The sequence below is a fragment of the Ctenopharyngodon idella genome, chromosome 18, assembly GCF_019924925.1.
Source record: "Ctenopharyngodon idella isolate HZGC_01 chromosome 18, HZGC01, whole genome shotgun sequence".
NCBI classification, from domain to species: domain Eukaryota; kingdom Metazoa; phylum Chordata; class Actinopteri; order Cypriniformes; family Xenocyprididae; genus Ctenopharyngodon; species Ctenopharyngodon idella.
Window position 1 is genome coordinate 13,563,614 of NC_067237.1, and position 21,331 is coordinate 13,584,944.

At 37.9% G+C, this 21,331-nt stretch overlaps 1 protein-coding gene across 4 annotated transcripts in view; it reads left to right on the plus strand.

Annotated features, from left to right (window-relative positions):
• Nucleotides 1-4,304: 4,304 nt before the first annotated feature.
• Nucleotides 4,305-21,331, plus strand: part of LOC127500042 (neuroplastin-like) — a 44,811-nt gene continuing 27,784 nt past the window's right edge. Inside the window, exons 1-2 of one of the 4 annotated variants that reach the window (XR_007926240.1) lie at nt 4,305-4,689; nt 17,827-18,174. Coding sequence is in view for 3 of the 4 variants with exons in the window: in XM_051870913.1 (XP_051726873.1) it covers nt 4,611-4,689; nt 17,827-18,174 (427 nt within the window). In the remaining variant the exon portion in view is untranslated. The remainder of the gene's footprint in view (nt 4,690-17,826; nt 18,175-21,331) is intronic. The other 3 variants (XM_051870913.1, XM_051870912.1, XM_051870914.1) reach the window with 3 other exon arrangements.

Sequence of the window (21,331 nt, forward strand, 5' to 3'; positions counted from 1 at the left end):
ACAAAAGTATCAACTATCTTTAGAGTTCTAAAAAATGTATCAATATTTTCAGAGTTCTAAAAATGTATCAATATTTTCAGAGTTCTGAAAATGTATCAATTATCTTCAGAGTTCTGAAAATGTATCAATTATCTTCAGAGTTCTAAAAATGTATCAATTATCTTCGGAGTTCTACAAATGTATCAATTATCTTCGGAGTTCTACAAATGTATCAATTATCTTCGGAGTTCTACAAATGTATCAATTATCTTCGGAGTTCTACAAATGTATCAATTATCTTCGGAGTTCTACAAATGTATCAATTATCTTCGGAGTTCTACAAATGTATCAATTATCTTCGGAGTTCTACAAATGTATCAATTATCTTCGGAGTTCTACAAATGTATCAATTATCTTCAGAGTTCTACAAATGTATCAATTATCTTCGGAGTTCTACAAATGTATCAATTATCTTCGGAGTTCTACAAATGTATCAATTATCTTCGAGTTCTACAAATGTATCAATTATCTTCGGAGTTCTACAAATGTATCAATTATCTTCGGAGTTCTACAAATGTATCAATTATCTTCGGAGTTCTACAAATGTATCAATTATCTTCGGAGTTCTACAAATGTATCAATTATCTTCGGAGTTCTACAAATGTATCAGTTATCTTCGGAGTTCTGAAAATGTATCAATATTTTCAGAGTTCTAAAAAATGTGTCATTTGAAAGTGACGAAGAGTTAGCAGGTCTACTGGTGCATAAAGACGCAAGAACTGTCGTGACGTGACGGGCTACTGGATCTCACCTGAGACTCCACAAACAGTCGCTGTGAGCGCAGCATAAGTTCCTGAGGAGTGGCGCTCTCCTCTTGAGTGGGCTCACACCATTTCTGCGGAGCGGCTTTGTCCACGATCACGAACCGGCCGTGCCAGTCTGTCATCGCGCAGGCAAAATACTGACCGTCCAGAAAGAGCAGGATCAACCAGACCACGGCGGGAACGAAACCGGACAGGGACACGGTCCTCCTGCACCAGACGCCACACCTGCATCCCTGAATGATCATCATCAGCGCCAAGGCCATGACGGCGGGAATGATGAAGAATGCGGAGGAAAACAGCCCGTTCCAGGCCGGATTACACGGACACTCAAACTCCAGCTCCACCAACTTCTCCAGTCCCATCAGGATGAAGCCGAAGGCCACGTTGGACACCAGAGGACTGTTGCTCAGTTCATTCTTCAGTCTCGTAAGCCATTGTTGTCGACTTCCCATACTAACAACACCTGAGAGTCAGAGGAGAGCTGGTGAAATTCCTCCCACACATTTGCAGAAGGTTCACTGATGCGAGACGAATTGATCCTGGGGCAAGTTTTCCCCCTCCTGACCTTTCTGTTCCCATTGGCTTGGAACAAAGGTGGGTGTGTCGTCCCTCACCTCTCCTCTGCAGATGATTGGCTCACGGCGGGCGGCGGGTGTGGCTTCCATTTAAATGTTTCTTTCATTGACGTGCTTGAGTAAAGTGGAGGGAAAAGTGGCTGCTCTGTTATTGGGCACGTCAGCGTGACTGCAGATCTCGACGTGCTGTGTCATCAGAATCATTCTGAACTTGGGAGCTTTTTTAAAAGAATCCTTAGATACGCAAACACGACCAGTCAAAAGTTTGTGACCCTAAAACCCTTTAACCTGAAAGCTTCTGCTTACATGCTTTAAGTTAGGTTAATAGACACACATAAATTGTGCTTACATATGAATTTCTTTAGAAAACAAAAATGAGTGGATAGTGAAGGCAAAACATCAGAAGTTCAGCATATACTGTATGTTCCTCCTTCAGTAGTATTTAAAAGCAGCACAGAATGATCCTCGTGAATGTTTCATTTTAAAATAATAGGTATATTCAAACTATTTTTTTACATTAAGATATTCATTTTAAGTAAAACAGTTAATCCACTCGATAATCAAAAGCAGATCATATAATAAATGAGCAATATCACACTCGTAGCCGTGGGATATGGCTGTATATCATCACGGCCATAGGTAATCACATCATGATAATATACAGTCATATCACACGGCTATGAGTGTGATATTGCATTTATACAATAGTTTGATGGCACAAATGTGTAAATAAATAAGAAATAACAATGCAGTTAAATCGTCAGGTCAGCGTCCATATTAAATCTATTATAAAATGTTTAAATGTCCGCTGAGGAAAGCTATCTTTTTATTTGTCTTTTTTTACAGTTAAAACAACGTCCTTTGTTTACAAAAGTCTCTTTCAATTTAAAAGTCTCTTGCGACTGACTCATTCACTCGTAAGTTTGCCGCCATCTAATGGCGTATTAATGTAACTTTCACTTAATCCATATTACGCACTAATGAACCCTTTCTCAATAGCAAATACAACATATTATTTATATAAAATAATATTTATTGAACAACAATATTTAAATGAACAACAATAGCCATTATAAATGACAATAGGAAATAAATGTACAATTCAGTCAAATGTACAAAAGCAGTTCTCTACAGGATGTAAGTTAAATATAGCCTTAATATTAAATTATTAAATTGAACAAAGCCCAATTCGATTTGTTCAGGAACAAGTAATAGATTAATAAGACCAAAGATTGCCTGTTTTATGTACCCAAAATGAATTATATCTCGCTATATATAGCGCTATAAGATAGCCGCAAATCCCCGAAGCACTGGCCGAGATGAAGCTGTTCTCGGCGGGTACTCGAGCACTGAACGGCCGCTGACGGCCTGGAGCTCACATCTCCGAAAACATCTAAACAAATTGTAAAATAAGCGCTATGATTAAATATGAGTCACATATTTCAGGTCTAAACAACTACATTCTCGCCTAAAAACAGTTTGTGGTACAACAAGTGTAGTATTTGTAAAAATTACGGTGGATTTGCTTGACAGTCGCTTCAAGCGGAGTGATACAAATGATGAAAAGGTAGGAGTGCTGTTATCACTAGAATGTTGCACGGCTCTCAGCCAATCAGATTCGAGAACCAGAAAGAGCTGTTGTTTAAATGTATTTAATTCATTCTAAAAAAATAAAGGTTCCAAAACTGATGCAATAGAAAGATTCCATTTTGAAAAGTGTATCAATTCACAGTATTTTCATTGTTTTATTTAATACCACAATACTTTGTTTCATAAAATTAAATAGTGTTAAAGGAAGATGAGCAATCCATACCTGGTTTTCCAGAGAGGATTTGTGTGCTGTATTTGCTCATTTGTCCATCAGATGGCGCTGTGTGAATGTGAGCAGGTGCAGACAGAGGTCAGGATTCTCTTCAGCTCTTAATCCTGACTGACTGTGTGTTAATGATGAGCCCACGATCACACTGTGTGGATAACATGTGCTTTCTTGGAGAAAATCTCAGTATTGCCCTAGATAAATGGAGTTCTATGGGAGCATTGAGACATTAATAAAAAAGTACCATTATACTACCATGCCTGCTATTCTTTGAAGTAGGCTACTTTAATTTAATGGAGTACCATGTGAATACAACTGTGCATGAATATGGTAATTATTCAGTACCATGGTACAAGGGAGATCGGGGCTAGTTGTCACAAGTGCTATATTTCAGTAAAGTAAAGGTTTTGAGTCATAAATGCTTGTTTTCTTCAGCACAGTATGTAGTTTCAATTTTTTGTATGCTAGTTTCACATAGTTTTATTATTATTATTTTGAAATTCTGTCCTCCAAACTAAAATTCAATTATCATATTTTTGTAATATCTGTTGGGTAACATAATAAAACCACTTTGATATTAAGACAAGAGTGTGTTTCAGGAAAAGAGTATTTATTTTTTTTATAAATGTGAGCTTGGAGCAAGTTGTCAATTTTTAATACAATGTTTTAAATGTTGCAATTTTATAGAATGTATTAATTATAATCTCTATCGGCCAAAACAGCATCAAGACATTTTTGTAGGTACATTTTTTTTTTGTGTTTCATTAATAGATCGGATTTATTATTCATTAAATGAAATGGAGCAATAAAAATTTGATTTTTTCCCCTGGGGGAAATATATATATATATGGTGGGTTATTGTTGGGAATGCAGTACAAAGTTTGTATTTACTATAAATTGTCTTTCAGAAATAATCTACAGGATTAATAATCTAAGAAATATTAATTGGAGTAAAATGTGTTACCATTATCCCCCTCTATATCTTAATATAAACACACTGAAAATATATTTTCATTGTACTGCGTGTTACTGTATTGTTTTTTTTAAACTCCACAGTGATTGAATGGCGCTGAAGCTGCGCAGAGCTGATGCGCTCGAGGCACAGCGATCGGGAGCGCGCGCCGACAGCTGATGATGCGCGCGAATGAGCCTCGGGTTGCGCGCACTGACAGCTGAAGGTTCTTCGCGATGACGGACACTCCGATGGCCCATCATCATCATCAGCAGCATCAGCATCCCTGAGCGCCGGGCAGCAGCAGCGTCCTCATCCTCATCCGTCCTCCATGCAGCAGAGCCGCGCAGCTCCTGTCGCGTTTCTCGCCGTCCGTCCGCGCTCCTCCTCCGCCATCCTCTGCGGCTGAAGCCGCTCCGCGTTCATCCTCAGCTCGCCGTGTCCCGTCTCTCTCCTCCTGCAGGATGCTGTCCTACACGGGGATGCTCGCGCTGCTCCTCATCCAAGGAAACGTGATGCTCCCATACGTATCATCTCAGAACGGTAAGGATGACGGGACGCGGTCGTCCGGGATCTGTGTGTAATCTGCTTTAGAGGTCGATGCCATCTTTATGATGACAGACACCCCGCTGCGTTACAGTCGTGTTGATTTGTGGGGCATACAGGCTGGAGAAGAGATTTGCGACCGAAGTGGGAATTAGTTGGCATTGATGCACTTTCTGTCAGGGCGTTTAATATTAGGTGCTCATGTTTATAAGGAGTGTTTTCCTCCTGCTCATATTCTCCAGAGTAATCCGTGTTGTTTACACTCGCCCTTCTGACATTCACATCCTCACACTTCCGATGAGGAGATCTCATGACTCCTGTGTGTGTTTGAGGAGAAACCCAAAACATTATGCCCTGATGTTGCTGGTTATTAATATAAAATATGGTTTTATTCTGAGCTAATATGCAGTTGGAGCTATTCTGCTTTTGAAATGGAAAGCAGTGGCTTTGTGAGCAGTAAATAATGAGTGCGTGTCCCTGAAGGCATGTGTCTGACTTTACATTCTGGAGAGTCACAGCTGTGACCAGGAGAGGGCAGATTCATCACCTGCAGACAAACAAGGCCAGGGTATTCCCTCCTCAGCCAGCAAAAAAAGGGAAGGGAAGGGAAAAGAAAACAACACTGAAGCATCAGTCAGTTTTATGTCCAAAAGGCTGTTTTTGTGCAATGCATCACAAAAAAACAGCTTCAAACGTGATCTGGGCAGAAGCAGGTTCTGGCAGCGCAGATGTCTGGCTGTATATTGTTCCAGTTCTTCATGTGTTCAATCCTGAGATGATCTGAATGTGACTGATTAACCTGGCTTGCACCAGTGAAAGTGGTTTTAAGTGTCAGATCAGGGAGAAAGAGCTGGTCAGATGTGAAGTGTGGAGTTTCTGCACTGAATATTGTCGCAAAATAATGATTATCAAACAGGTTTACCAAAAGTGTTGCATGTCGGGCCACTTAAACTAACAGATTAATGTTGGTTTATTTATCGTGACTATATATATTAAACTGAGAAAGTGTTTTTTCATTGAGAAATTCACTACTATATCTAGTTGTGACTTTTGTATTGTGGGTATATATAGCACTTTAAACAGTAAATATATATAGTAAAGTGTGTGATCGTGTCTCTTCAGAAGATTTGGATTAAACCACTCAATTCATATGCATTACTGTTATGATGTGTCATGTACGTTTTAAAGCATATATTTTGAAGAATATTGATTGCTTAGACTTTCAATTGATGGACAAAAAATGATGAGATAATGTTAAAAATATCTGTGTGGCAGTTTTTCCCCTGTGGAATGGAAAATGCTATTGAATATCTATTTTTCAGGGTTTTGTATGGAAGAATTGTTATTAGTGTTATAAACATTAGTGTGTTTGTGTGTGTGTGTGTGTGAGAATGTGTGTGTGTAAGTGTGAGTGTGTGTGCGCATGAGTTTGTATGCATGTGTGTGTGCTTGAATGTGTGTGTATATGCATGAGTGTGTGTGCATGTGTGAGAGAGCGTGTGTGTGCCTGAGTGTGTGCATGTGTGTGTTTGAGAGTGTATGTGTGCGAGAGTGTGTATATGTGTGTGGTGTGTGTGTGAGTGTGTGCCTGTGTGTGCCTATGTGTGTGAGTGTATGTGTGTACCTGTGTGTATGTGTGCGAGAGTGTATGTGCGCGTGTGCCTGTGTATGTGTGCATGTGTGTGTTTGAGTATGTGTGCGCTTGAGTGTGTGTGTGTGTGCATGTGCTTGAGTGTGTGAGTACGTGAGTGTGTATGTGAGTGTATGAGTATGTGTGCGTGTGCATGTGCATGCTTGATTGTGTGTGTGTGTGTGTGAAGGTCTGCTTTGATTGTCCAGACATAAGGTCAGTGGCTCTCCTGGATAATCCAGCTATTGTTTGGTAAAGCCTAACCGTACAGATTCCAGCCCCTCTGTAGGCTTCATGGAGCACGACTGTCTGCTTTCTCAGGCTGAACTCTGGAATTGAAGCTCCACTACGGCCCACTCAAGACTTAATATTCCAGTCTTATTATTAAAATATGGCCAGAATTAAATCAGTGTTCCCTGAGACCAGCTGAACGCAATAATTCAGAACCCCAGAAGAACAAGCATCTTATTTGATGCAGATCTGTTTAGTGGGCATGTTTTGTAGTTAGTATCTAGGCATTTAACTACTGTCATATCGTCTTTACAGCTTATTCTGACCAAGAACTGCCAGCTCACAAGGAAGAGACCATATAAAGTGACCAAAGTTTCTGTGTTTTTAAAGACAATCAGTCAGATTGGAACTGGCATTGTCATCCAGTGTTTGTCATTTTAGCCACGATGTTTGAGCTGACTGTAGGGTTTGAGGAGTGCTGTTCTGTAAACTTGCTTCTTTGACCGAGCAAAAGTAGTTAAAAGCTCTTTGTGTTTATAATCAAATGCTGTCAGTAGAAGCACCTGGTTTGTGAGGTGAACATCGTTTAAAGCGCTGTCAAAATTAACGCGTTAACGCGTGCAATTAAATTTTCCAGTTTAACATGTTAGTCTTAAATTAGTTAAAGTCTTAAATGGCCGTAAAGAGACCGTAAATGACATCGGATGTGTATTAGATCCGCGTCATGTGCTTAATCTCTTAAAGTGACAGCAGCCTAATAAATCATTAATGTTAATCAAAGAACAAAAGTAAAAGAGAAAATCACTCACTGCTTTCGACTGAATAACTTTTGTAGCTTTAATAAGGATTAATCTGTATTTAATTTATAATTTCGGCAGTGAAGTGTTTGATAACTTTATTCAGTTTCTGTATATTTCTAACCTGTTAGATCAAATATTTAAAATGTGTTGGCTTTGGACCCTATCATACACCTGGCGCAATGTGGTGCCAGGCGCGACGCAAGTGTTTTTTGCTAGTTTCAGCCCGACGCAGTTATCATTTTCACGTCGCGCCACGTTGTTTAAATAGCAAATGTACTCGCACCCATCTGTTCGCCCATGCTGGTCTGAAAACGAGGTGTGTTTAGGCACATTGTTGGCGTGATGATATTTTGAGGACCTGAAAACGACTGCTCCATTGACCAACAAAAACCTGCTCTAAAGTCAATGGCACAATATTTGTTTTGTTATTTAAAGAGCGTGTTAGTAATATGAGCCTATAGGCGCGTACGCTCTGCTTATTACACACACAAGGATGCGCAGCAGCACACAAACATGCCAAATATTAAAAATAAAAGGATTATAATGTAAAAGATTATTATTGTGTGCATAAAGATAAAAATGCTTTGGTGGAATCTGGCTTGTCCCGTAGATGGTCTGCTGCTTTAACCTCGTACACGAGCAGATCCGTTTCCTCGTTAGAGAAGCGTTCAGTTTTTCCGCTTGCAAATTCCGTCATGTAAATAGCGAATCCGCCATGGTGCAAGCGCAACTGGCTTTTAAAGGGAATGGGAGATGAGACTCTGATTGGTTTATTGCACGTTACGCCCAAAACACACCCATGACTCATTAAGAGAATAGGGACAACCCTTTTAGACCATGCACCGGTTAAACTAGCAAAAGCAGATTCAGACACTTAGACCTTAAACTAGGGCCCTATATGATGTTTCTATACATTAATTTGGAGATTAAATGTGAAATTATTACAATATAAAAATATATTTATATAATTGATTGAAAACTTGAATGCTAGATGCGATTTAATCGCGATTAATTACTGAAAAATTGATTGACAGCACTAGTTCAAACATTTGGCATAACATATTCAGTGTAATAAATAATTACACTGCAAAAAGTGATGTTCTTTTTAATTTTTTTAATTTTTGTCTGGTTTTCCAGTACAAATATCTAAATATTCTTACCAAGTACATTTCAAACAGTAGAGCATGATGGTAGTATCGTCAAGGTCATGGGTTCAATTCCCAGGGAATGCATGAACTGATAAAAATATACACCTTTAATGCAATGAAAGTCACACAAATCTCTCTCTCTCTCTCTCTCTCTATATATATATATATATATATATATATATATATATATAAAATAAACATTTATCAAGACAATGAACATATACATTTCCTGGGAATTGAACCTATGACCTTGACAATACCATAGTCATGCTCTACTGTTTGAAATGCATGTTAAAATTTATATCCCAGCTAAATATTCAGAGTCACTGTAAGAAAATCTGCTTTGATCTATTTAAGCATCAGGAGCAGCCTGAGATGTAAACGCTGCCTCAACCAATGGTGTGAGTTGAGGCGGGAATCGCTGTATCTGTTTGGAAAACCTGTTTTTAATATTGCATTGCTGTTTGCTTCTCACATCTGCACACAGCAGCTGCCGCCTTCCCTTCACACGCTGCGTTACCTGCAGCTCGTTCTTCTATTAATGAATTAATCTGATTGTAGGAATGAAGATGTAAACAGTGTGTAGTGTGTATATATAGAGCCCGGAGCCATTACTGACTGTGCAGCAACAGATATCTGCAGGACTGTAAATGGCTTTGCTTCATTCTGCTGCATGCGCCTATTATTAGAACAGACACGAGGAGCACAGAACTGGCTTTGTAGTTATTTTGTGAGGAAGGGAATCCAGTAACTCTTAATGGACTGGCTTTATTGGGAGGTTTGTGTTGGTCGTTGGGTCAGTGTTGTGTGGTTTTTATGCTTTATTACAGACTATAATCTCGCTCTGATGGAAAGGGAGTATTCCTTGTGGCGTGAATATGTCTATGAAGCATGTCTAATCTGGCCTCATGAACAATTCACAGTATAAAGGCACTCTTCTGAGTATAAATAGCCCACGAGTTACTGTGACATCCGTGGCCGACAGCCGTGTGATTGAAGGTGTGTGTGTTTTTAAAGGGATAGTAAAGATTCTGTCATCATTTTCTCACCCTCATGACATATAAGAGGTTTAGGACTTCTTTTATGATATGGTTGCAATGACTTTTTGGTATAAGAAAGAGCAGTATGAACATTCTGCTGAACGTCTCCTTTTATGAGGGCGAGTAAACGATGACTGAATACTCATTTTTTTTGGGGGTGAACTTTAAGTTTTGAGTGTTAATTACAGCATTAATCCTATTTAAGGCAGATATGCTCATATCTTTGGCTTATGGGTAATTGATGTGGTGTGACTTTATCTAAAACCGTTTTAACTGCATTTTGATGAGTCTTCTTGTAATTATTAAACATGCAGCATTTCTGACCTCATATTAATTGAAATATTTGTACTTTTAATTCATTTGTCACACTGCAGAACCATTTGAAATGAGCTAGTGAAGGTTGTTAAAAATGGAAGAAACTTCAAAGAAGTTGTAGATGTATATTATTCATATAAATATTATGTTGATTAATGCAAAATGACATAAGATACAAAATCTTGTTTTCTGATCAATTTCATCAAAATAAAGTGAGTTTATGCTTAAAACGAAACTAAAAGCTTCCAATAGTATCAGAAAAATAAACTTAATTCAAAGGGAAAACAAGTGGAAAACACTGATAGATATTTTTTTGCATCAGTTTCTCGGAAAACAAGGCATCTTATGACATTTTGCATCTCCAGTAAATGTATCTTGATTTAGAAATGTTTAGACATTTGTACTGGAAAACAAGACAAAAATACAAAAAGACGATTATAATCGTTAAAGGTGATGTATCTTCAATTCAATTTAAAGTAGTGGCATGATTGTGTTTTTCCATATAATATTGCAAGAAAATATCAGGAATTACTGTATCTGATTGATTGGTGTGTTTGGGAGTTTTTTGCAATTATGTTCTGTGACGCTAGTGTCACAGAAATGATTCTCTCCACCTTTTGTTATAAATATAAATCCTATGCTGATTAAAGCTCATGTGAGTTTTTTTGTCATATATACAGTCATTTTTTGTAGGGATGCACCGATATGAACATTTTGGCCGATACCGATAACTCTTTATATTTGAAAGCCGATAACCGATATATTGGTCAATAAATCTAAATCCAAATTTTTATATAATTTTTGAGAGCCTGATTACAAAAATAAAAGTCTCACCATTAAAAGCCATGTCCCAAATATACTTATAATTATGATATTATATCATTACAATTTTATGTGGCCTATAAAATGTGCTGTACATGTTGCATTTATCTATATTTTCCTTTTTGAAGTGATTTCAATCATATTTCAAGCAATTCAAAACCATCATGGTGGACAGTGTGCATCTGAAGTGTCTCAGCTGAAGGAAATAATCCATTACTTATTGGCTTTAATATATTGGCCAAATTTTCTTATCTGGCCAATAACGATAACATTAAAAATGAACATATATTTGCACATACCGATAATTCTTTATATTTGAAAGCCGATAACCAAAGTAATCCATTATTTATCAGCTGAAATATATCGGCCAAATGTTTTTATTGGGCCGATAACGATAACATTAAAAATGAACATATATTGGCCGATACCGATAATTCTTTATATTTAAAGCCAATAACCGAAATAATCCATTATTTATCAGCTTCAATATATCGGCCAAATTTTTGTATTGGGCCGATAACGATAACATTAAAAATTAGCATATATCGGCCAATACCGATAATTCTTTATATTTGAAAGCCGATAACCAAAATAATCCATTATTTATCGGCTTTAATATATCTGCCAAATTTTCTTATTAGGACGATGACATTAAAAATTAACATATATTGGCCGATACCGATAATTCTTTATATTTGAAAGCTGATAATGGAAATAATCCATTATTTATCGGCTTTAATATATCGTCTAAATTTTCTTATTGGACCGATAACATTAAAAATTAACATATATCGGCCGATACCGATAACCAATAATTCTTCATGTTTGAAAGACGATAACCGAAATTATCCATTATTTATTGGCTTTAATATATCGGCCACATTTTCTTATTGGGCGGATAACATTAAAAATTAACATATATTGGCTGATACCGATAATCCTTAATATTTGAAAGCCGATAACTGATATAATCCATTATTTATCAGCTTTAATATATTAGCCAAATTTTATTATTGGGCCGATAACGATAACATTAAAAATGAACATATATCTGCCAATACCGATATGGTGGCCGATATCGTGCATTGAAATCGGATGACATGTTGGGCATGTATAAAAAACATGTTGTTCTTTGCAATGGCAGCACATTAACTCCTTGGTTGAGATTTACCAAGAATTCATGTAACACCTGCGAGAGCCGTTAAGAGTTTCTACCGGGCTGCAGGAAAAATGACTCATTCTTACCACCTGTGTTTGATAGTCCATATGCAATTTACAGGTGATGAAAAAAGATGAAGAAATCACAGAAATAGATGCGATATGCACTGCATCGTGTCTCTAAAATCATGATATAAACATCAGTGATTATTGTTTAATATGGTAGGCAGACACTTGTGACCCGTTCCACCTACTCAACACTTGTGTGTGTGTGTGGAAATGTGGCCTTGTGTTTTTGGGTCCACATGGTGTTTTATTGTCCTCCAGGGAGCCGTATTTCTCACCGGAGAGGTGAAATACTCAAGTGATCCTGTTAACACACTCAAGCTGCCAAATCCCACCGTTAAACGCCTTTTTAAGTTGGCGCGAGATGCCGTTAATAAAAGCATCTATTGCAGTGAGCGATTATCAATATGCAACGACTTCAGTGTGCATGTTAGAAGCATTGCAGTATTGAACGTCTCTTTGACCCCTGAGAGTGTAATGAAATTGAATCATGATTGCATGATGTTTTTGAGTTTATCCCGAGACGTATGAACATGCATCAGGAGCATAAGCTAATTTCCCTGATAGGTGCTGATTGAAAGCCTCAGTGAATGCATGTTATTATGCACCGCTGTACGCACCATCCAGATGTTTCTGCTCCCGCGGAGGCTTGCAGAGAATCGCGCTCCAGTAGAGGAGGTGTGAAAGCCCAATCTGTTCGTTAGGGTGGCTGAAAACTCCAGACACGGATGTCTTTATTCTGAGAGAATATAATTATGGTTCACGTGATCGTGCCTCAGGCAGGGAATTCAACTAAGTGAAAATTGTGTCTTTTCATAGCTCGCTCCACACATACGGCTTCCTTCAGAGTCTCTCTGCTGTTTCTGAGCAGGTGCTCAGCTGAACGCCTTGAAATCAAGGTAATATTGATCTTTAGAATAACGTGCATTGAAGAGGAACCTGGTATGCTTTTTTACGTTCATCTTTCTTTAGTGTGTAGTGTTGCTGTTTGATCATGAAAAAGCTCTGCAAAGTTCCAGTTCTTCTCTATATCAGTGTCAGTGTTTCTGAACTCCCTGAAACGCCTCCATCTTGAGTTTTCTTCACAATATTCCTCATTTAAATAATTCATATGCAGAATAAAGGGGCGGGGCCTGGTTGAGTTAGTTAGTAGTGTGTTGAAACTGACGGTTATTGTAAGGGGCGGGACACATTTTAATATGCACTTTTACATTTATCTTTGAAAGCGAATCTTCTGCCATCGTCTTATCAGTCAGCTCCTCACTCTCATGATAAATTAAATCTGACTCCTGTGCCGCGACTCTTGTTTCACATTTCCCAAACACGCTCAAAGCACTTGACCAATCACAACACACTGCTCCAGCCGACCAATCAGAGCACATTGTGCTTTTCAGAACGAGGGGCTTCATAGAGACAGAGCGTTACTGACAGACTGGGAAGAGAGGAGCTGCAACAATGGAGAATATGAGGAAAATAATAAACATTCAAGCAGGAAAACCTGTTCTAGTAGAGCACAAAAACAACATCAGGACTTTAAGAGTCCATGTTGACCTTACATTTCTAGATCCATGAATGTTTAAGCCTGAAAAGAAGCTCAGTTGTTGTTAGTGAAGTATGTCTGCACATTTCTGTCTTGTAGTGTAATTTTCCTGAACAGAGACAGATGAACACACTGAGCTTGATCCGTCTTTTATTTGTGTAAGAATGATGATTAAAAGACAGCTTAGGCGTCCTCTGAGCACCGGTTCATTTGTCAGACTGAGATTATATGACAAAATCACCTTAGTCTTCTTGAATGACCTGCCAAAATATTTCCTTTGTCAGTTTTTGGAGTGTAAAATGTGAAATTACTTTCCAAATATCCTTTTAGATAGAGATAGAGATTGATAATAGGGCTGTGTGATGAAGCTAAAAAATCTTAAATTTTTTTTAACATTAAATTTTAAGGTTTATAATGTTAATCAAGTTAAAAATGTAGTTTTTCACACTTTTGCTTAATTTTATATTTAATTCATATTCACTACTGTTCAAAAATTTGGGGTCGGTAAGATTTTTTTTTAATTAAAAGTCACTTCTGCTCACCAAGGCTGAAAAATACAGTAAAAATAGTGAAATATTATTACAGTTTAAAATAACTGTTTTCTATATGAATATATTTTAAAGTGTAATTTATTCCTGTGATCAAAGCTGAATTTTCAGCATCATTACTCCAGTCTTCAGTGTCACATGATCCTTCAGAAATCATTCTGATATGATGATTTGCTGCTCAAGAAACATTTCTGATCATTATCAATGTTGAAAACTTAATGTTTGTGTGGAAACCGGGATGCATTTAGTTTTTCAGGATTCTTTTTTGATGAATAGAAAGTTCAAAAGAACAGCATTTATTTGAAATAGAATCTTTTGTATGTCTTTAATGTCACTTTTGATGACTGAGTCATAAGAGTATTCATTTCTTTGAGAAAGAAATTACAAATGGTATTGTAGATTATGTTATATCATGGATATTAGATAAATCGCCCAGCCCGAACACATTTTGACACGTTTTATTGATGTTTTGGTTGCTGAGTTCCAGCGCTGTCCTGTAGATCTGCAGCGCGTCTGTAAATGAGACCCATCGTGAGCTCGAGGCGCTCTGGGATGATTGAGTCTCATCTTCAGCAGTCGCTGGTTCTTGGAGTCGAGCCTAGCCCGGCGTCACGGGCGCATTCATCACGCACCAAGGTTAAACCGAACTGCAGTTTAGAAACCATGAGTACCGTTATCATGCCAATGCGATATTTCATATTTGTGCCCAGAGGAAAGAACGATCACAAATGAGATCCGGAGTTGATTCTCCTAGACAGTAACACTTTTACTGAAGTCTCCTGCTTCTCAGATGTTTCTCCTGAGAAAAAGACCCTAGTGAGATCTATTAGAACAACTGTGTTTGACTTCTAAGTTTAACTAGTAAAAATATCTGCCAAATGGGTCATAAAAATAAACTTAATTCAAAGGGAAAACAAGTTGTTTTTCTGACCCCATTGGCAAATGTTTGTTCCTGTTTTAAGCATAAAGTCGCTTAATTTTAATATATTTTCTTATGCTCAAGTAAATGTATCTTGATTTAAGAATGTTTATACTGAAACAATATTTAAGACAAAAATCATTTTTTCAGTGTGTGACACAACTGTGATAAGCAACCTCCCATGTTTCCATGATATTTTGTGAGTAATGGTGATTAGTTTTCAGATTCAGCTGATAGGAAGCCGAATCTCCTCCAGACTGTGTGTGACTAAGGTTACATGTTTGCAGCTCACGCCACCTGTGCATTAGTCAGCTCTGACATCTCACGGATACATGTGACAATCTGATACGATAAACAGGGACGATGTAAAACCATCAGGGGTCGAGCGTAATCGAGTCGTGAGTAGATCTGATGTGTGATGCAGGCGTATTTCTTTTCTCTGCGCCCGTGAAATTCACCTTTCCGTCGGCTCAGCCTCTCTTACTGTGAGCTGTAATGCTGTAAACTCCGGCAAACCTTCATGAATCATTTCATTTACAGGCTCGGTAATCCGTTACGATAATAACTTCATCTCGAAGGGCATCATCTCTTCGCATCTCACCGTTTCCCAGGATAAATAGAGATGCTGGTGTTATTGCCATCTGGAGCTTTGCAAAATACCTTTTCTTAAGCGCCCAGAGGCTCACTGCAAAAACAATCTGTGATTTTTGTCTTGTTTTCCAGTAAAAAATATCTAAACATCCTTAAAACCAGATACATTTATTAGAGAAGCAAAAATGTGTACAATAATAAGGCTTGCTTTTTAGAGAATATATCTTGAATTCGGTTTATTTTTCCTTCCTCATTTTACAAAATGCTTTCTTGTTTTAATGTTTATGCAATGAGGTAAGAAAAATTTACATAAGTCAAATTCAAATGAAATTCAAAAGATATATTCTCTAAAAACAAGAAAGCAAGCAATTATTTCACACAATATTGCTTCTTAAGGATATTCTTGTTAGTAAGGTTTTTTTTAGATATTTTTAAATCTAAAATTGTCAAAAATTGTGGCTAAAAAATTTTTTTCAGGATAAAATTTAAATGAAAAATGATCTTAAAAGCATTTATTCTACATAACTATTTATTCACTCTGTGTTTTTGCCTCTATTACGCTATTTTAAAAGCTCCTAATTTTGTTTTGGCGTGTCCTACAATAGATCCAATTACATCCAAGGTCAAAAAACACTTTAATTTTCTCATAACACGCATTGCAGCATCAGCTCTTTTCTCAAAGAGTCTGAAAACGGTTTGTCGAAGATTCAGTCTCTCTAAACCCCGCCTTTCCGAGAGCCTGCTCTGCTCTGATTGGTCAGACGGCCCAGTGTGTTGTGATTGGTTGACCGCTTACAGTGCGTGTTGGAAACTAAACGCCCATTACCATATCTGAATTACGGCTCTTCTTCAGCACTTGATACACAGAGATACGAACAATAACGATGGCGTCGGTTTTCGTATTAATTCCAGCGCGAGTCCTCATGCTTTTGAAGTGCTTCAAAGTGGATTTGCAGCACTGAAAAAGCATCTTCTCGACATGAACAACACAAACCAAACTCTTCCAGTCTCGGCTACAACTAGTGTTTGAGGGCGGGGCAAAGCAGACGCTGTTTGCCGGCAGCCAATGAAGACCATAGGCTGGCATTATGCAAATTTGTTACATTGTTAATAGGTTTGCAACAGGAAGTGAGACTGGAATTACTGAAAACTCGTTTCACCAGTTCAAATTCGATTCTTTCTTCTAGGAAACAATAACTTTATTTGTTTAGCCGCACTTTGATATTTAAAATTTTGCAGACCTTTTACATTCACAAACAACTTTATTATGAAAGGTAATATTTGAGAAAGCATAATTTTTAATGGAAAACATATTGGTAAAGACAGAAATGCTGCCAATGAAAACTATTATTTTTAAACTTGAAAATGAAAAATGATCTTAAAGTATCATGCATTTGCTCTATATAACTATTTATCCATGCAATATTTTCTACCAAACAAAGAGACAGAGAAAAATGGCATTGAAGAAGTGCTAAAGAGGAAGAAGGACAGTAAATTATCCTGCCAATGTGAAACATAACGCTGCACCCTTTCAGACCTTATATATTCCTTTGTGTGCAAATGTTTTTCTCTTCTCGACTTTCTGTTTATCACGTATCTAAGATATTGGTAAAATGGTCAGAGCATCAGTTTAAGACGTACATTCCTGGACAAAAATAGGTAGTTTCCAATTGTAGGCTCCATTTGTTAACTAACAGGATTTATTTTAAAGTGTTACTCAGTAAATTTCACAATTACGGCGAGTAAAACATTGAATTAAACATGACATTTTTAAGTAGAAAAACTGAAATCATATTTTCTTGTAAATAATCTTCATTTTTTTTATAGTGTATGTGTAGAAATAATAAAGAAGCCTTCATGGAAATATGTATGAGGATGAGTTTTAAAGGGAAAATTCACTCAAAAATGAACGTTTTGCCTTCATTTACTTGTCGTTCCAAACCTGAATGCTGTTATTCTTTAACGTTTCTGTACTTGTGTGCCATGTACAAATATTAGAGCATGAGGGTGAGCAAATGATGGCCAAATTTTTATTTTTGGGTGAACTTTCCCTTCTTTTGAGCCTTGAAGGTCATGTTGTAATGCAATGTCAAATGAAGAGCGTCCGAGGGTCCATTAACCTGCTCTTTTATTCTGTCTTCTACTATATTCCAACTGTTTTCCACTCATTTCTGATTTATGGCTTGTTTCTTCTTTATTTGCATTTGGATCATTCTTCTTTTGTGTTTTCCAACTGATCCGACGCTTTGGTTTTCTCTCGCACATCCCTCTTCTTCTCCCTGTTTTCCTTCACACTTCCCCTCCATGGCTCCCTCTTCCTCTCCAGCTGGGTTTGTGAAGTCGCCAATGTCAGAGATAAAGCTCACTGGAGACGCCTTTGAGCTGTACTGCGACGTGGTCGGTAACCCCGTGCCGGAGATCCAGTGGTGGTATGCCGATATTAACAGGGCGGACTCCTTCAAGCAGCTGTGGGACGGCGCCCGCAAGCGGCGGGTGTCCATCAACACGGCCTACGGCGCCAACGGTGTGAGCGTGCTGGCCATCTCCCGCCTCACGCTGGAGGACGCCGGGATCTACGAGTGCCGGGCCAGCAACGACCCACGTCGCAACGACCTGCGGCAAAACCCGGCCATCACCTGGATCCGAACGCAAGCCACCATATCCGTGTTGCAGAGTGAGTGGTCTATGTACTGTAGTAGCTAGATGCTGAAACACGCAGTAGTGTCGCACTACGTCCCTCGTGCAAAAACATCACAACTAGACTAGGGCTGGGCGGCATGAGTTTATATCCACCTTATTTTGCAACACAGAAGTAAGATATTTTCTGTGAATGAGCGAGACTTTGATTCATTAGCCTCTATAGGTAAATAACTAGAACAAGTGCAGTAACGGTCAAACTGTTTGCTGAATGCCAGTTTGCAATATCAAGCAACATAACACTGTTTTTGTGCAGCTAAAATAACTGGAAGCCTCATACATTCAAGTTACAAATCCGGCTCTTACGTTAAAAATAAGGTGGATACCTGTGGTGAAATTTAAAATATCCAACGTTTGTTTACTCTGCTAACAATTCCAGTGTAGAGGGTTTGATTTGAATGATTTTAGTGATTTAGTTTTGACACATTGTTCTGCATGTAGACACAACCGTATAAATCCAGAGCTGATGTGCATTACATGTGTTTAATATCAAGGTTTTGCACCATTCAGAACTGAATTGACCATGCTTTTTAAAATCCGATTCAATTCCTGAATTTGAATTGAGGTAGCAAACTAGACATAGAATTGCATTTCGAATTAGAAATGCATTTTTGGCTTCTTTGAAAGTTTAACAAAAAGTCTTGAAGTTTTTAGAGGCCTTATGGAATAAGTATTTTTTCCATAAATTTTTCCCATAGGGATTTAAAAAAAGTCTGTGTTAAAGTGTTATAAGCCATGAACCAAACCAGCCAGCTACGAGGAGAATCACAACACTACAAATTTTGGTTTGAAGCAAAAAAGTTTTTGAAAATCGGACAAAAAGACAAAGGTACAAAACTGTGAACTTAACGCCTTTAGTGAGGGAAAGAACTACAATCCCATGAAGCATTGCAAACAGCATAATCCAATTAAAAACGATGAAGAAATAAAAAACTAGCCATTTACAAATGTTGATTCTATATATAAAAACTATATATTTTAAGTTAATTGCAAAATATGCATATATATTTATATGCATATATGCATATAATATGCATATAAATATATATGCATATATATATATATATATATATGCATATAAAATATGCATATATATATATGCATATATATATTAAAATATTTAAGTATTTTGAGAGCGTAGAGAGATTGACTCTGTCATTTGCAGTGTTTCATGGGAGTGGGCGGAGCTAAAGCCCAAAGTATACAGATTTTTACGCGTTCGCGACCGTACGCGCACAGTCAAACACACAGCCTTGCAAAGTATACTTCATTTGACTCGTATGCATACACAGGCATTCAACGCATGCACAGTTTTGAGCAATCTCTCGCCACGAGTTACAACCCAAACATCTTTGTATTCTTTCATGCTAGAGTTGTACAAATGAAGGTACTTTCTAACCTCTTCGCACAATCTCTCGTCTATGTAGGCCTCCATCGTCGCTGTAGCTCGCACGCATTACGGTCTGTTCTGTTTATGCAGCTTTTCTTCGACTACCTTGTGAATTGACGCCCCCAGGGCACGTCTGCCACCTTGTGGATAAACTAATTATTTATTCACGTCACACGCAGTGTACACTGATCCTCGCATATGCGTAAAAATTGAAGTATGCTTTGGGCTTAACGAGCGCTTTTGGGGCGTTTTGCTTGTTTCGACTCTGATTGGTGGAATGTTCTGTACAGCATCATGGGTAATGTAGTTTTTCACCTGGAATTCCGCTGTTAAAGGTACAATATGTAAAAATTTTGTCCGCTAGAGGCCTATTCAAAACAAAGGCGTAGCTTGATGACGCCAAGTTTGAGCGCGGAATCTTGGGACATGTGGTCTTCACCTCAACGGACGGTGCAAAAGAATAGGGATAGGACTCGGGAAGAAATCATGTTCATGGATGTGATTATTAACGTTACTGTAGTATGAAGCAGAGCAGGACCGAGTGTTGTGGGAGCTGAACGAGGCCGCTGGAGCGATTGCGCAACACACGCCTCGCGAGCAGCGGAACTTTTATTATGACACAGTCGCCGGCGCCGCTGCCGCTTTTCCGGTCAGTTGGAAACATTTGGGATATTGAAAGCACTCAAGTGAACAAAATATATAACACTGGCCTAGTGGTTTTTAGATATTTTACTGCAAAAATATTACATATTGCACCTTTAAACAAGATTAAGCTGAAATAATGCTGGCTGACGGCTTCAACAGAATCAAATACTATCAACCAACAATCTTGTAGCTCACAGTAAGACTGTCTTTAAAGTTTTATAAGTTATACTTCCGGACACCGACTGTTCAAATTCTGCTATGCTTTGGCAGTTCAGTTCAAATTCACACTCTTCAACTGAAAATGAATCAGTTCTTAAATTCTGAATTTTGCACAATCCTGATGTATTTCAGCTATTTTATGACTTTGCGCGTTCACTCATATTTACAGTGCAATTTCTGTTTCATGATATTTTTTGTTATGAATGTAATCTGATCTTTTGGTTTGTGTTCATATAAAAAGAGGAAAGAATCAAATGATTTGAAGCACCTTTCATTTGAAAAAAAGTATTTAAATCACTGGATTATCCCAAAATAGACATTAGCGCATGATTATGTAATACATAAAGCATATTTGGAGTGAATTTGCAGCAAAAATAGTGTGATTGTGGTCATGCCGCCCAGCCCTACTATAAACTAAAAAATAAAACACATATTATGTTAATTTGAGTTCAGTTCTTATGTTTTGAATTGGGACAGTGTTGTATTGATTCCTTTTGTATTTTATTATCGTTTGACCTTGGTGTGTCCAAATGTCACCCTTTCCTTCAGGCAGACTTTGAGGATTCCCACTGAATTCAATAGTCACTCAGTCCCTCTCCTCTCCTAATGCCCTTGAGCCTCTTGTTGTGGATGACCACAAACCCAGACAAATCCCTCGTTCTCTGTCTGCCTCTCCTCCTCCTCCTCCTCACTCCTTCCTCCTCATGCCGTCCATCCTGGCTGTTTCTGTATTTCCTGTGTTGCTTCCTGTTTCTGGTGTCCTCTAACATTCTTTATTTTATTTCATATGGGTATGATTTAGTCTGTTTGTTTTTCAGTTGTTGTTTTTTTTGCGTTGCGTGGGTTGTTTTATTTACTTCAAAGCCCGACATCGTGTGCC